Genomic DNA, 13,315 nt, shown 5'->3' with positions numbered 1-13,315 from the left:
TCAAAACGTCCGTATCCGTTGTCAACAATCAGAACACAAGGCGCATGCGTGAATTTTCAACGCCAGTTATGGTAACGCAAATGCGTGAATTTTCCTACGCCAGATGGGGTAACGCTATGCAGATTAGAAATTTTTTATTTCCTTTATTCTGTTTTATTCTAATTCAAAAGTACTTCAGAATGAATCTGAAAGATCAATTAATTAACAATTTTTAATTTTAAATGCATCAAACATTAAGAAAATAAACAGAACTGTTTGAAATAATTGGCCGAAAAATGTTGAGCCTAGCCTCATTACTGTTGGAAAAAAAACTGAAGCCTTACTCATGTGGCGGTGGGGGAAATGAAAAGAAGATATTTTGGCGGGAAAGTTAGATTTTAATTAATAGTTAAAATTCTAATTAAAAATACAAAAAAGGAACCCCAGGTGCACATTCCCGACCTCCAAGGTATACATGTACCAAATTTGGTAGCTATAGGTCAAACGGTGTCTGGCCTGTAGAGCGCCAACACACACACACACACACACACACACACACACACACACACACACACACACACACACACACACACACACACACACACACACACACACACACACACACTGAGCTTTATATAAGTATAGATTATATAGATTATTGTTTTCTAAGTTTAAAAAAAAGAAACTATGTTTTAGCCATAGATTTTTCTCTTATTTTAAGCTTTGTTTTTCTTTATAAAGGCTTCTTTTTAAGAATTTTTTTTTCTCACTCTATATTCATACCAAGTGTTTTGGCGCGGCATAGCCGACCCTGGCTCTTGCGCCATAAAAATCCAATCGCTATAAATTGCACTATTGTTTCGATGATATAATATATAATCAAATATTTCTATTAATATAGGGCGTGTTTTATAATCATGATATTCGATCATGTAAAATATTTCTATTATCTTCTGCATTTTGTAAGATGTACCTGAAATCAAAAATAGCTACTGAAGATTATAAAATACATCGGCAAAATTTATGCAGTAAGACAGGCAAAGAAAAATATTTTATACGCACCAAGCTAAGCAATTAAATTTGTGTTAACAAAAATATTCAAAAGATAGATAATTAAATACAAACCAACAAATTAAGAATTAATTTTGTCCATATATTGTAATTCGTTTTAAAACCTATCATCAAATGGTGTTATCATACAAATTTTCTATTTTTTGTTTCCTTTTCAACGAGCTCGTTGCCACGATTTACACCTGATTTTCGAATCGTCTATCTAATTAGATGAGCCCTTCTTTGCAATATCTTAACTACAGAAGAGAATAGATCATCTAATAAGATAGATGGTTCAGTACAATTACATATTAGCAGAGAAACACATCATTCTATAGTCAACAAGTTAAAGACAAATTATAGTAATAGATAAGTTCCTGATATCAGTATAAAGATCCATTCACGACGAAACAAAATGGATTAAACTTTAGCATCTGCATTTTTACTTGGTCTTGGTTTCCATTTTTTGTTTCCTTTTCAACGAGCTCGCAGCCACGATTTACGCCTGATTTTCGAATCGTCTATCTAATTAGATGAGCCCTTCTTTGCAATATCTTAACTACAGAAGAGAATAGATCATCTAATAAGATAGATGGTTCAGTACAATTACATATTAGCAGAGAAACACATCATTCTATAGTCAACAAGTTAAAGACAAATTATAGTAATAGATAAGTTCCTGATATCAGTATAAAGACCCATTCACGACGAAACAAAATGGATTCAACTTTAGCATCTGCATTTTTACTTGGTCTTGGTTTCCATTTTTTGTTTCCTTTTCAACGAGCTCGCTGCCACGATTTACGCCTGATTTTCGAATCGTCTATCTAATTAGATGAGCCCTTCTTTGCAATATCTTAACTACAGAAGAGAATAGATCATCTAATAAGATAGATGGTTCAGTACAATTACATATTAGCAGAGAAACACATCATTCTATAGTCAACAAGTTAAAGACAAATTATAGTAATAGATAAGTTCCTGATATCAGTATAAAGATCCATTCACGACGAAACAAAATGGATTAAACTTTAGCATCTGCATTTTTACTTGGTCTTGGTTTCCATTTTTTGTTTCCTTTTCAACGAGCTCGCAGCCACGATTTACGCCTGATTTTCGAATCGTCTATCTAATTAGATGAGCCCTTCTTTGCAATATCTTAACAACAGAAGAGAATAGATCATGTAATAAGATAGATGGTTCAGTACAATTACATATTAGCAGAGAAACACATCATTCTATAGTCAACAAGTTAAAGACAAATTATAGTAATAGATAAGTTCCTGATATCAGTATAAAGACCCATTCACGACGAAACAAAATGGATTAAACTTTAGCATCTGCATTTTTACTTGGTCTAGACATTATGTCTCAATTGTCCCGGAAAACAAACTATTTCCTATAATGAAGTTAAATTTATCAAAACAAAATGGCTAAAAACATACGAAGTATTAAACAAAAAATATAAAAGTCACAAATAATTCAGATGAAACTCTGAACTATTTTTTACAATATTTTTAAGTTAGTAATTTGTAATTTAGTCAAAGTACAATATATTAATTGCAGTATAATAATCAGAATTCTATTTGTCTGGCTGCGTCGTAGCGTGCCAATATGATATGCGTATATTTCATATAATCCTATTTGAAACATCTTCGATAAAACGTGATGAAGATGCTAGGCGAATATTATTGTAACTCAATAATTACCTTGGTAATTTTACTTAAGCCTATTTACGAGAATACCAATACACCAATAGACAGCTCCAAATATGGCATTATTCTGACGCAATTGATTGTGAACTTACCTATGAACTTTAATAGACATTTCTTCTTATTTGGTAAGAGTGCAATAACCATAATCATTATTGCAATAAACTGACAATGGCATCATCTCGATGAAGTAATGGAGTGACAAAATTGAGAGTTTTGATATAAATTCAATAATCATATCCCTAATAGCACAAATATATTATACAATATTTCTTCCTTTGATATTGTGAATGCATCGCGAAATTATTGTAGAAATATTGTAAAATATATTGTGGTAATTGGGATTGACAATCTTACCTTTTACTTTAAAGACAGAAGTTCCAATAGGCCAAGTTCCATATGTTACTCTAAGATGTCTTATCTCAAACTTACCTGCAAACTTGAATGTAAAAATAGGAAATCGAGTTCCTTCATTTTGTTTGGAAAAGAGACAAAATAACTATTTCTGTAATAGACTAGTAATAGGATGCGATATATTATGAAGTATCAAAAAAGCTATTGTAAAAGACGTAAATAAAATAGAAATTTTTACATGAGTAAATAAAAAAACATTATATACAGTAATATTATGTATTTGACAAGTTTAAAAAAACTCATAGATGTTTCTCATGTCATCGTTTCTTTATCATCGAATTTGCTTTCTTTGAGCATGAACTATTTTATTGAAATAGGATATACAAAGCTATCCTGTCAGAAGGACAAATGAAAAGTCCAGTGGTTCGAATTCATGTCACTGACAACAGAGGAAATGGAACTTTAAGTATATCTTCGCTAGGAAAACAAGTTTAATGAAATGAAATGTAATACTTGCTCGATACCAGTATTTTAGATATGTATTTTCTAATAAAATTATAAAATTTATTTATTTTTTCAATTTAAAAAATTGCGCCAAAAATTCAAAAGCTTATTTTGCTGACAGAAAGCTACTCTGCAGTATGAAAAACAATAGCAAATAATTCAGAGATTAAGGGTTAAAGGAATAATGAATGGAAGAGATTTATATTTATATGGGTTAAAGGAATACAGAATGGAAGGAATTTATATTTATTTAATTAATTTATATTTAAATGGGTTAAAGGAATACAGAATGGAAGGAATTTATATTTATTTAATTAATTTATATTTAAATGGGTTAAAGGAATACAGAATGGAAGAAAATTATGTTTATATTTATATGGATTAAAGGAATAAAGAATGGAATCAATTCATGTTTATTTATATTTATATGGGTTAAGGGAATAATGAATGGAATAAATTAATATGAGGCAGTTTTCAGATCATATTTTACGCAGTTTACAGGGAAAGATTCCTAAAATAGAAACATTTATGAAATGGAAAACTGCATTTCATAAATTACAATTTCTATAAGCAGTTATGCTAAAAAATATTTGAAAAGGAACTTTCTGACAGCAAACATGTTTTCATGATTATTCCAGTTTTAAGTCAATTTTCAATCGGTTTGTGAAATATTGGTGAATAACTAAATTTTTGTGAAAATGTTCTTATTTTAAAAGCTTCTTTAAAGAATGAAATAAGATGAATATCAAAAGAATTTGCGTTAAATAATAAGGTAAATTCCATTGATATCCAAAATTTCTTATTTTTAACATTAATAGTTTTTCATTAAAAATGTATTTTTGGTACCACTTTTATAAGTTGTTACTTCAATGAAGGCAAGATTACTTTTGGTGAACATTGAACTTAATGGATTTCTTTCATTAAAACTAACGAATAGAATTGTTAGGAAATTTTATCATTCTTTTCTCTAGAAGATATTTTAATTCTATTCAAATCCTGTACATCTAATAGATTTCTTTGCTTATTTCTGTCATATGGTAAATTATTTTCTGTCCTCGCCATGAAATTTAAGTTAGTTATTCTACGTTTTTCTATTTCAGTGTTTAACAGACATTTAATTTATTTTTACTCTAGATGAGACGAAAGAGATTCAGATGCGACATTATCAAACTTAAGTTGTTTTAGAAAATATTTTAAATTATACTCCGATGTAGTGCCATTTGAACAAGCGTACAGTATTTCTGCTAAACTAATTTCCCTCGAACTTGTAAGAGTAGTCGGACCAGAGAAACTTATATTTCTCTGGTCTCTCTATATTTAAAGATAAGATTAGAATCACAAAGAAAATGAACGAAAATCAAAGCAAATATGAGTAATCAAACCAATATTCATTCTTGATCCATGCGATTATATGATTCTGCTAGAGAGAAATAGAGTTGTATTGTAGGGAGATAAAGTTGCATTGTAAGGAGATAAAGTTGCATTGTCTATAAGGAAAGTGCGGTTCAAATCATATTAATCTGCAGCGAAACTTTATTTTAGAGGATCGACTTGAAATATTTTCGAAATTGCATGTAAAACTAGACCATTTAAAATAGGCAATTAAAGAGATTAGGTTTAGTTCATAATAAAATCTATTTATAATATGTTTATATTTTAGTATAGATCTAGGTTTAAGAATAACATTATTAAGCTTATTTCTTCTAAAATATCTTTTTAGGGATGCTTGTCAATTAGTAAATGTTTTCTAGATTCTATATTTTTAAGTTTCTGTAGTTGATTTATAAGAGAATATCTAAACATTTATTTATCATAAAATTATCATTTAAAAACACATAGTCTGTGACGATTTTTCTTGCTGCATCTAAATTATGCTTTTCTCAAAAATTTATATCACATTTTTTCTATCAAAATTTTTTCAGCTCTGTTCTTGAAACAATTTTCTATCTTAAATTATAAATTTAAAAGAAACTATTAGATCATGATAATTCAGTTGGGTTTAAAGAAATTTTCAGCGCAGAAACTACATTTTAACAGTTGGAAGTAATGCCGATGTTAAAATTACAACTTACAAAATGCAAATGCAGTTTATAGTGATTCTAGTTTGAAATAAGTAAATTATTTGGCAGTTTTTTCAACGACAAAAAATATTTTTAAAAATTATCGACATTTCCTTTTTATCGATATTTTTAACTTCTTTAACATTAATTTAACGCTTTGAAAAAATATTTTTTTTTAGAAAGTGTCATTAAAATTTTGGGACTTTAAAGTGTTATTAGAAGAGGAATTTGAATAGCATACTGGATAAAATAAATTTGATTTACAAAATAAGTCACTTTGTTTCATTTGAGTTAATAAAACAAAACATCTATATCTTTAATTCACTGGAAAAGCTAGTAAGAACTTCTCCCAGTCTTCTTTTAGAGCTAAGAGTCAGTAACATTACTAATTCAAAAAATAATTAACTTGATGGTTAAAACAACATTATGTGGACAAAGAGATTATGAATATTTTTTGTGGTTTCAGAACTTATTTAGATATTTAAGCTCAAATCAAAAGAAACAAAATAGAATATCGGGAACAAATTAAAAAATGATATTTGACTATATGTATTTCCCATTAATTTAAAAGAATTAAAAAAGAAAACCATCATATACCTTCTTTTAAATATCTTCCAATAATATTTGTTCAACTTTATTATGACTAAATCTTGAATGCTTGAAGTGTTTTTATACATGCCACGGAAGAATTAAAATTTTTCATGTCTAAAAAATTCTCTTGGAGGAAAATTGGTGAAAGTTTCATCAAGCTGTATTCAGCTTTTTAATAAAGAATATATTGAAAAATAATCGAATGAGCAATATACCCTGAGAAGAAATGTTTATTGAAATAATTCATTAACATTCCATGTGGCATTTATAAAATATTACTAACTTGTGTTATATTTCCTTGAAAGGAAAATTAAAGCAATTAATCCTATTTCTAGATTATAAAAATTCTTTATAATGAACTTAGGTTGTTTTATTTCGCCGATAATGGTTCTTCCGTTTTATATAGCGGAAGACGCCACTGCTCATTACTTTTTGTGAATAATCTATCAAAAGTTTAAAAAAGATTTACCAGAAAATAAATTATATTAATGAATTAGCTTGAATAGTTAATTATTAGCTCTTCAACTTCTTTTTAACTGCTGGTTTTTATACTACTGAAAATAGTCTTGAATAAAATAACCGATGGTTTTTTTCGCACTGAATTACGTCTATTTAGAATAAAAATCCGCAGACACTTAAAACTTTCAAAACGAAGAATTTGTCTGGATTTGATGCTCGAAAGACTCTTCCATAAAATGAATAAAATATTTTACGCAATTCAATTCCACATGGGGGAATATCTGAAAGCTAAGCACATAAGTAACTGAATTCTTTATGATTAGGTTTCTGCTATCTACAATTATGGGGATGCACTTCCATTCTTTTTGTGGTGAAAAACATTTATTTTAAATCAAATAATCATGTCGATAACAATGCGGACCAAAATAAAATTCTTGCTAAAAATGAAATCAAGCATTAAACAACTCATGAATCATAAAAGTTCCTAATTTAGCTTATTTAGCGTTTTTGCTTTAATGTTTTAACGCATGTTCTATGACACCATTATAATAATTAAATTGAAAGCTTAGTTGCTAAGCGTGCATTAAACGCCTAATTAAGTTTCAGGCTAAATAAAGATCATGAATGCTGTTCAAATTAAAGGCAACTATTTAATGATTCATTCAGATGCTCATGAAATATTTGTTAGAGTGCGTATTCAGAGCTTTTATTTATACACATAAAACACCTAATTTATGTTCATTTAAGTATTTTGTTATCTAAAAGAAATACCGAGGCATAAAAATATTTTAAATATAGCCTTAGAAAATAAACTTGGCTCATCGTTCATAATTAGTTAAGAAAATTGTAATCTTAATTAGATAAATATTTTTCTCTATTGCAAATAAGCAGCGTCTATAGAGTGAGTTTCAAATATTCAATTTAGATATTTTTCAAAATTTGGCTCTCACTAATTAATATGTTGGCTGGCAAGGAAAATTACAGGTTCCCTGATCCGAAAGTCAATTTTATTCAGTCATGGTATATTATTCGAAACCTCAAATATGTTTTAATATTGAAGACAATTTAAAAAAAAGCATAAAATCTGAAACATTTTTATATATCTCAGTTTATACGCTTATGTTTCTATTTAGTTTTAATTTATTAATAATGTTTCTAATTATATAAATCAGTTGTGATTTTTATGGCTGTTATTAGTATCATCTTAACCTAAATATTATTTTTGTGAATTGTTGCTCTACGAAAATGGCTTGTAAAATATCTACGAGACAATATCTACGAGACACTGGCATTCATCATAGGTTACATAGATACATGGATATAAAAAAAAATGTCATTTGGAGTACTCTTTCATTAATTTAAGATTATAGATGATATATTTATTCATTTTAAAATGCAATCAGCAACTTCATATACCACAAAACCTCTTTAGGTAAGGTCAATGTTTGAAGTGACATCCGTTATTATTTAGTGCGTGCTTTATTCAACATACATTCCTGAAATGTTTTCTCTAAAAAATTGTTTTGCTATAAGAATACTTGTTCGTTTATATATGAAAATTAAAACTAATAGGAATGAATTTTAAAAATTTATTCCCAGTTCTTGAGAAAAAAAAGGAATGACAAAATTCTACTCCCCCCCCTTTAATCAAAAATATAAATCAAAATAAAATTGTAATAATTATACTTACAACTAAATAAAAATAACAAGGAAGATCAGAAAAGAATATAAATTCAGTTCAAATAAATGAAAATTATCAAATAACGCTAAAACCACCTAACCAGTGCGTAACATATACACACACTGGCATATTATGAAACATATAAGCTTTGTTACTTCAAAATAGACGATAAAATTTGATTTAAAAATTACACATATTCCATAAATATCTCAAGATCGATTATTTCAATCCAAACAACACTTTTCCAAATCCGAAGGTATTATCTAATTAGGTAACAGATCACAAAATTGTTAAATGTTAGAACAGCATTAATCGAAATAGTTAAATCAATGGATTACCGATACCAATAACTTAAATATTGATTTAAAGCTTTAAATATGTATGTGAATATTGAATTCGTCCGCATTTAAGAAATTAATATTAACCCTTTTCACTCGAATGGCGACTCTCACTCACCATTCAAGAAGGTGCATCATTTTGACGTTTTATTTGTTTATTTTTTAATTTTTATTTTTAAAAACACATACGAAATGATAAGAATATGTGGAAAATAATTCGGGAAAATATAAATTAAAACAAATATATATATACTTTTCGGAGAAATGATGAACTCCTAGTCTTAAGTGAATAAAAATGCATCGAAATACTTTTCCGAGTGTAAAGGGTTAATCTTTAACAATGAAAAACAATAATTTTTGCTCATTCGTTCTTTAATACTTGGATAGTGAAATACTTATACCATTATTACTCTTTTAGAAATTCATTCTGAATACCGTTATTTTATAGAAGGAGTCAGTTTCTCTAGTTTAAGCAATTGACTTTTTCGCCAGAATGAATAAGATAGATGAAAGAGTTATGCTCGACAGTTCATTAATTTCTAATATTGGAAATTTCCTAACTTCATTTTTAATTAATTACCCAAGCATGAAAAATTTTCGCTAAACTGCACGGTGCAAAATTCCTTTTGAGGTGTAATTATTACAATAACCAAATATAATAATAGTCTGCTAAATTCAAAAAAAATAATAAGTAAATACTTTCTCAATAAAATCAAATATTTACTTTAGTTCAAAAATAAATTCAATATTGCCTGTTAATGATAAGTCAAAATGTCCGAATTTTAAATTTCATTTTACCGGAATAATCAGCTGCCTCAAATTTTCTAACACTTTATACTAAAAGAAACTAATCTCGAAACTTACAAGAGATCTTTTTTTAATTTCAATGATGTGAAAGTAAATGTTTGCTGATAATTGAACTAGGTTGTGTTTACATAACAAAAACAACCTTGTAATAGAAGTTTACAAGTCAATCGATGGCTTCAAAGTTAATATAAAAAGCGCTATGCAGAGTCCTCCCGTTTAAACACTTGTTTTACCAAAATTATCACGTAAAATATGCAGATAGCAGTTTAAAGGACCCTTTATGTTTAGAAAACCAGTTTTCTTAAATGTTACGTCCTTGAGAATAGACAACTAAGGCACGAGAATTTCGAACTTCCTTCTTTCAGATTCTCCAATATTCAGAAGCAGAAATAATTCTGACATAAAATATTTTTTTATAAATTTATTAAACAACTATTTTAAATTCGATTCATTATAATTTATAATTAATAAAGGTTGCATTTTTATAAATAGATTTTAGCTTTGAAGCCGCAAAATGGTTTTTGTAATAAAAATGGGGCTCCATATTTTGTTTTTCGGATTATTATTATTCTTTTTATTTCCTAAAAAAAGAACGTGGTATTAAGTTTAAAAATGGATGCTTTAAAGCAAGGATCACAGAAATACTGTTACTTTAATGCAATTGTTTAAATCTTTTTTTCAAGCGTAATATTCGCTAATGAGAAGTCAACATTTTACAAAATGGGAACCATTCATTTTAATAAAATATTTGTTAAATATTTATTTATTTTTAGTATTTTTATACCATCTAGAAATTCTTATGTTTTATATATTTATAGATTTTTAATTTAATTTTTTTATGTCTATATAGTCTTGTAAATTCTGTGCTATGGGCTTTGCAGCAAATTTTTGCCTCTCTTTTCATAATTTTTCTTTTCTATGTTCTTTTAATATACAAAAACAGCGATCTTTCTATTAATTATTATTCTGGGATTTTATTTAAAGTTTTTATATTTACTCAATTTCTAAAATTAGCAAATGGATCTCAAAATTTATTGTGTAATATTTTAATAACTTACATAATGAAACATAATCGATAGAATTTCAGTTTTAATTTTAAATTTAACCAGAAAACGTATTATTTATTTTCGTCAAATTAATGATATAAAAATTTTAAATGCGATTCAGAAATATGTGATTGTAAAATATTTCCTTTTACGCGTTGGAGAAATTAGACTTCTTCTGTAATATTGGAATTTTTTTTTCGAATTTTTGGTATTTGGAACTAAGTATAATTGTTTATTGAGGAATGGGACGTTAAAATATTTTTCATTCAAATTTGCTTTTATTGGACTAATTTCAATATCTAGCATTTAAGCATCAAATTTCATTCAGCATTATTTCTTATATTTTTAATTGTGAACTATTAGAAGATTGTGTTTGATTTACTGAAACTTTTAAAACGATTCGTTTTTTGAGGTTGTTTTTCACGGTGAGAAAAGCCTTTTCGGTTTATAAGTTTGAATAGTTTTACAAGACTTTTCGTTATTTTTTTTTTAATTATTTAGATTTAAATTAGTCATTTTGCCTTTTTTTTGGAAAAGTGTTAAATAAATTTATAACTTTAAAAGAATACTGAATTTTTTATAATTATATTTTCTTCAGTTTCCAAAAATGGATTTCAATAAATTTTACAAAGCATTGAAATGCGAAAAGAATTGGAAGTCTGCAACCTCAAATTTAACAGAAGTTAATTTTGCCCATGCATTTGATATGAATAGCATCTGAAGGAATATATTCGTAACAAAATGTATTTCACCGTTTTAAATTCAATTTTTTTTTCTTCCCTTTTATAGGCTTATAAAATATTTAAAAAAAGAATAGATAGAACTTCATGGATCTAATTCGACTAACAGTAACGAATGTTTCTGCATCTGAATTGGCGACGGGTGTATGGATTTTTAGATAAGGTCACGTGGCTCGCCCTTTTTCGTTTACTTAGCATTCTTTATTGGAGAATCAGAAATAAGTAGTTCCAAATAAAAAAATCCAATGCTAAGCTCAACTCTGTTGAAGTGTTGAAACCACACATTTGAAAAATAGGTTTCAATAATCACTAAAATAACATATTTGAAAAATGTACGTCTGTAAGAAGTATTCGTAAAAAGAAATTTGCTTTACTGTTTGTTTTTTTAAAAAAAGTGAAAATAAAATATCTATATCTTAAGAATATGTTTAAAACTTTTAATGAAATTTCTTTACTTTCAAGATTATATTTCATTATAGATACAAATAAACAAAATAATAGCGTAATATAGTGAGTTAATTTCTTGGGAAATAAATTAATTATTACATATGTTTTGCGATGCAATTTATCATTGCGAACATTAAATTGCTTTATTTTAATCTTTTAAAGGCAATGAATTTACAAATAATCAAAAATATTTCTTTGAAACTCTATTAAAACAACTTTACGACATTTTTCATTTACAGTTTAATGCTTCGTCTCAAAACAAAACTTCTGTTAATTTTGCAGAAAAATGAAAAAATTAAATAATCTTTTATGTATATTATACATAACTACGGCAAATTTAAATAAACCCTATACAATGAAAATATTATTTTTTCTTTCAAGAAACTCCTTTTCTTTAGTAAATACATATGAGAAAACCACCTTTTTAGAAGCAAACTCTTTAAAACACTAAAAAAAGTTTTTTTTCCATTTTATTTAATAGAAACTGTTAAATACGAGGTTTTCATTTAAATTTTACTCTAATACACACACACACATTACTTGCAATATTTCAGAGGAAATAAAATTTTTAAGACTTTTTACTTACTGACAGTAAAAAATCTTCCATGTTTTAGAAAAAGTACAAGAAGTGATGTCGGTTAGCAAATTTAATGAAATAATTCACTTTTATTTTTCTCCAGAACATTTTAAAAATATTTATATAACACTAAAGATAAAAATCTGAAATCTGAAAAAATTTTGATAGCAGTCTGTGGAGAGAGCAGACGAATGATTTATATTTTTCGTTTAATATTTTGAACTTAGAATTTCAAAATTAAACACTTACCTCCGATAGTTCTTGATCTTTGCTGAGAGCTTCATACAAAGTCTCTGATGTTACAAAGTGTGCTAGAGACGCAAACAGAATTGCGCACGCAAAGTTTATGAAGTGCACCATTTTTCGTGATATACTCGGAAACAAACTTCACAGGCGCTAAAACGCGGAATTGTCCTCTTACTAATAACAATGTCACTAGAGCGTCGGCCGCTATGGCGTCTTGGCCTTTGCAGAGCAGACCGCCTAACAGTACCTGCAAAACGGTCTGAAATCAGGAGATTCCAAAAGATATTTCGGCAACTCAGAGCCACTCGGCGTTGCTTTTGGAAAAAAAATTTATCTCTCTTTTTTTTTAAGTTCTACCCCTCACATTGAGCGAGTTCAGAGAAATAAACCAGCGAGCCTCCACTGGAATCAATCAGCTTCGTATTCACTCGGCTTTACCTCTGCAAGGACCATTAGGGTTGCCTCCCGATTCGCAAGAAATCTTTTGATCGCCAAGCGTAGCAGAAATTTCGCCAAAAGCGTGTAGTTCAAGCTAGGTGGTTGGTGCGCTAGATTAAAATCTTTTACCATGCCGCATTGATTTCTTTTTTTCTTTTTTTTTTAAATTGAGTAACTCTTAAGACATGTTGGAGTAGTTCGATGTTAGAAAATTCTTTTGCGGCAGATTATGTTTCTCAATTAACTTTTCTTAAATTTATGTTTTACTCAATATTATTTCATCCAA

General features: G+C 27.8%; 1 protein-coding gene across 1 annotated transcript in view; it reads right to left on the bottom strand.

The window, feature by feature from the left end:
* LOC129960257 (fasciclin-1-like) overlaps positions 1–13,017 on the bottom strand; it is a 297,975-nt gene extending 284,958 nt beyond the window's left edge. Inside the window, exon 1 of the mRNA XM_056073535.1 lies at positions 12,595–13,017. Within this exon, the coding sequence (XP_055929510.1) occupies positions 12,595–12,705 (111 nt within the window). The 5' untranslated portion in view covers positions 12,706–13,017. The remainder of the gene's footprint in view (positions 1–12,594) is intronic.
* Between the last annotated feature and the right edge of the window lie 298 nt (positions 13,018–13,315).

Source organism: Argiope bruennichi, chromosome X2 (assembly GCF_947563725.1).
Source record: "Argiope bruennichi chromosome X2, qqArgBrue1.1, whole genome shotgun sequence".
Taxonomy (NCBI): Eukaryota; Metazoa; Arthropoda; class Arachnida; order Araneae; family Araneidae; genus Argiope; species Argiope bruennichi.
Note: the sequence above shows the minus strand (reverse complement) of the source record. Positions and strands in the feature narration are given on the sequence as shown.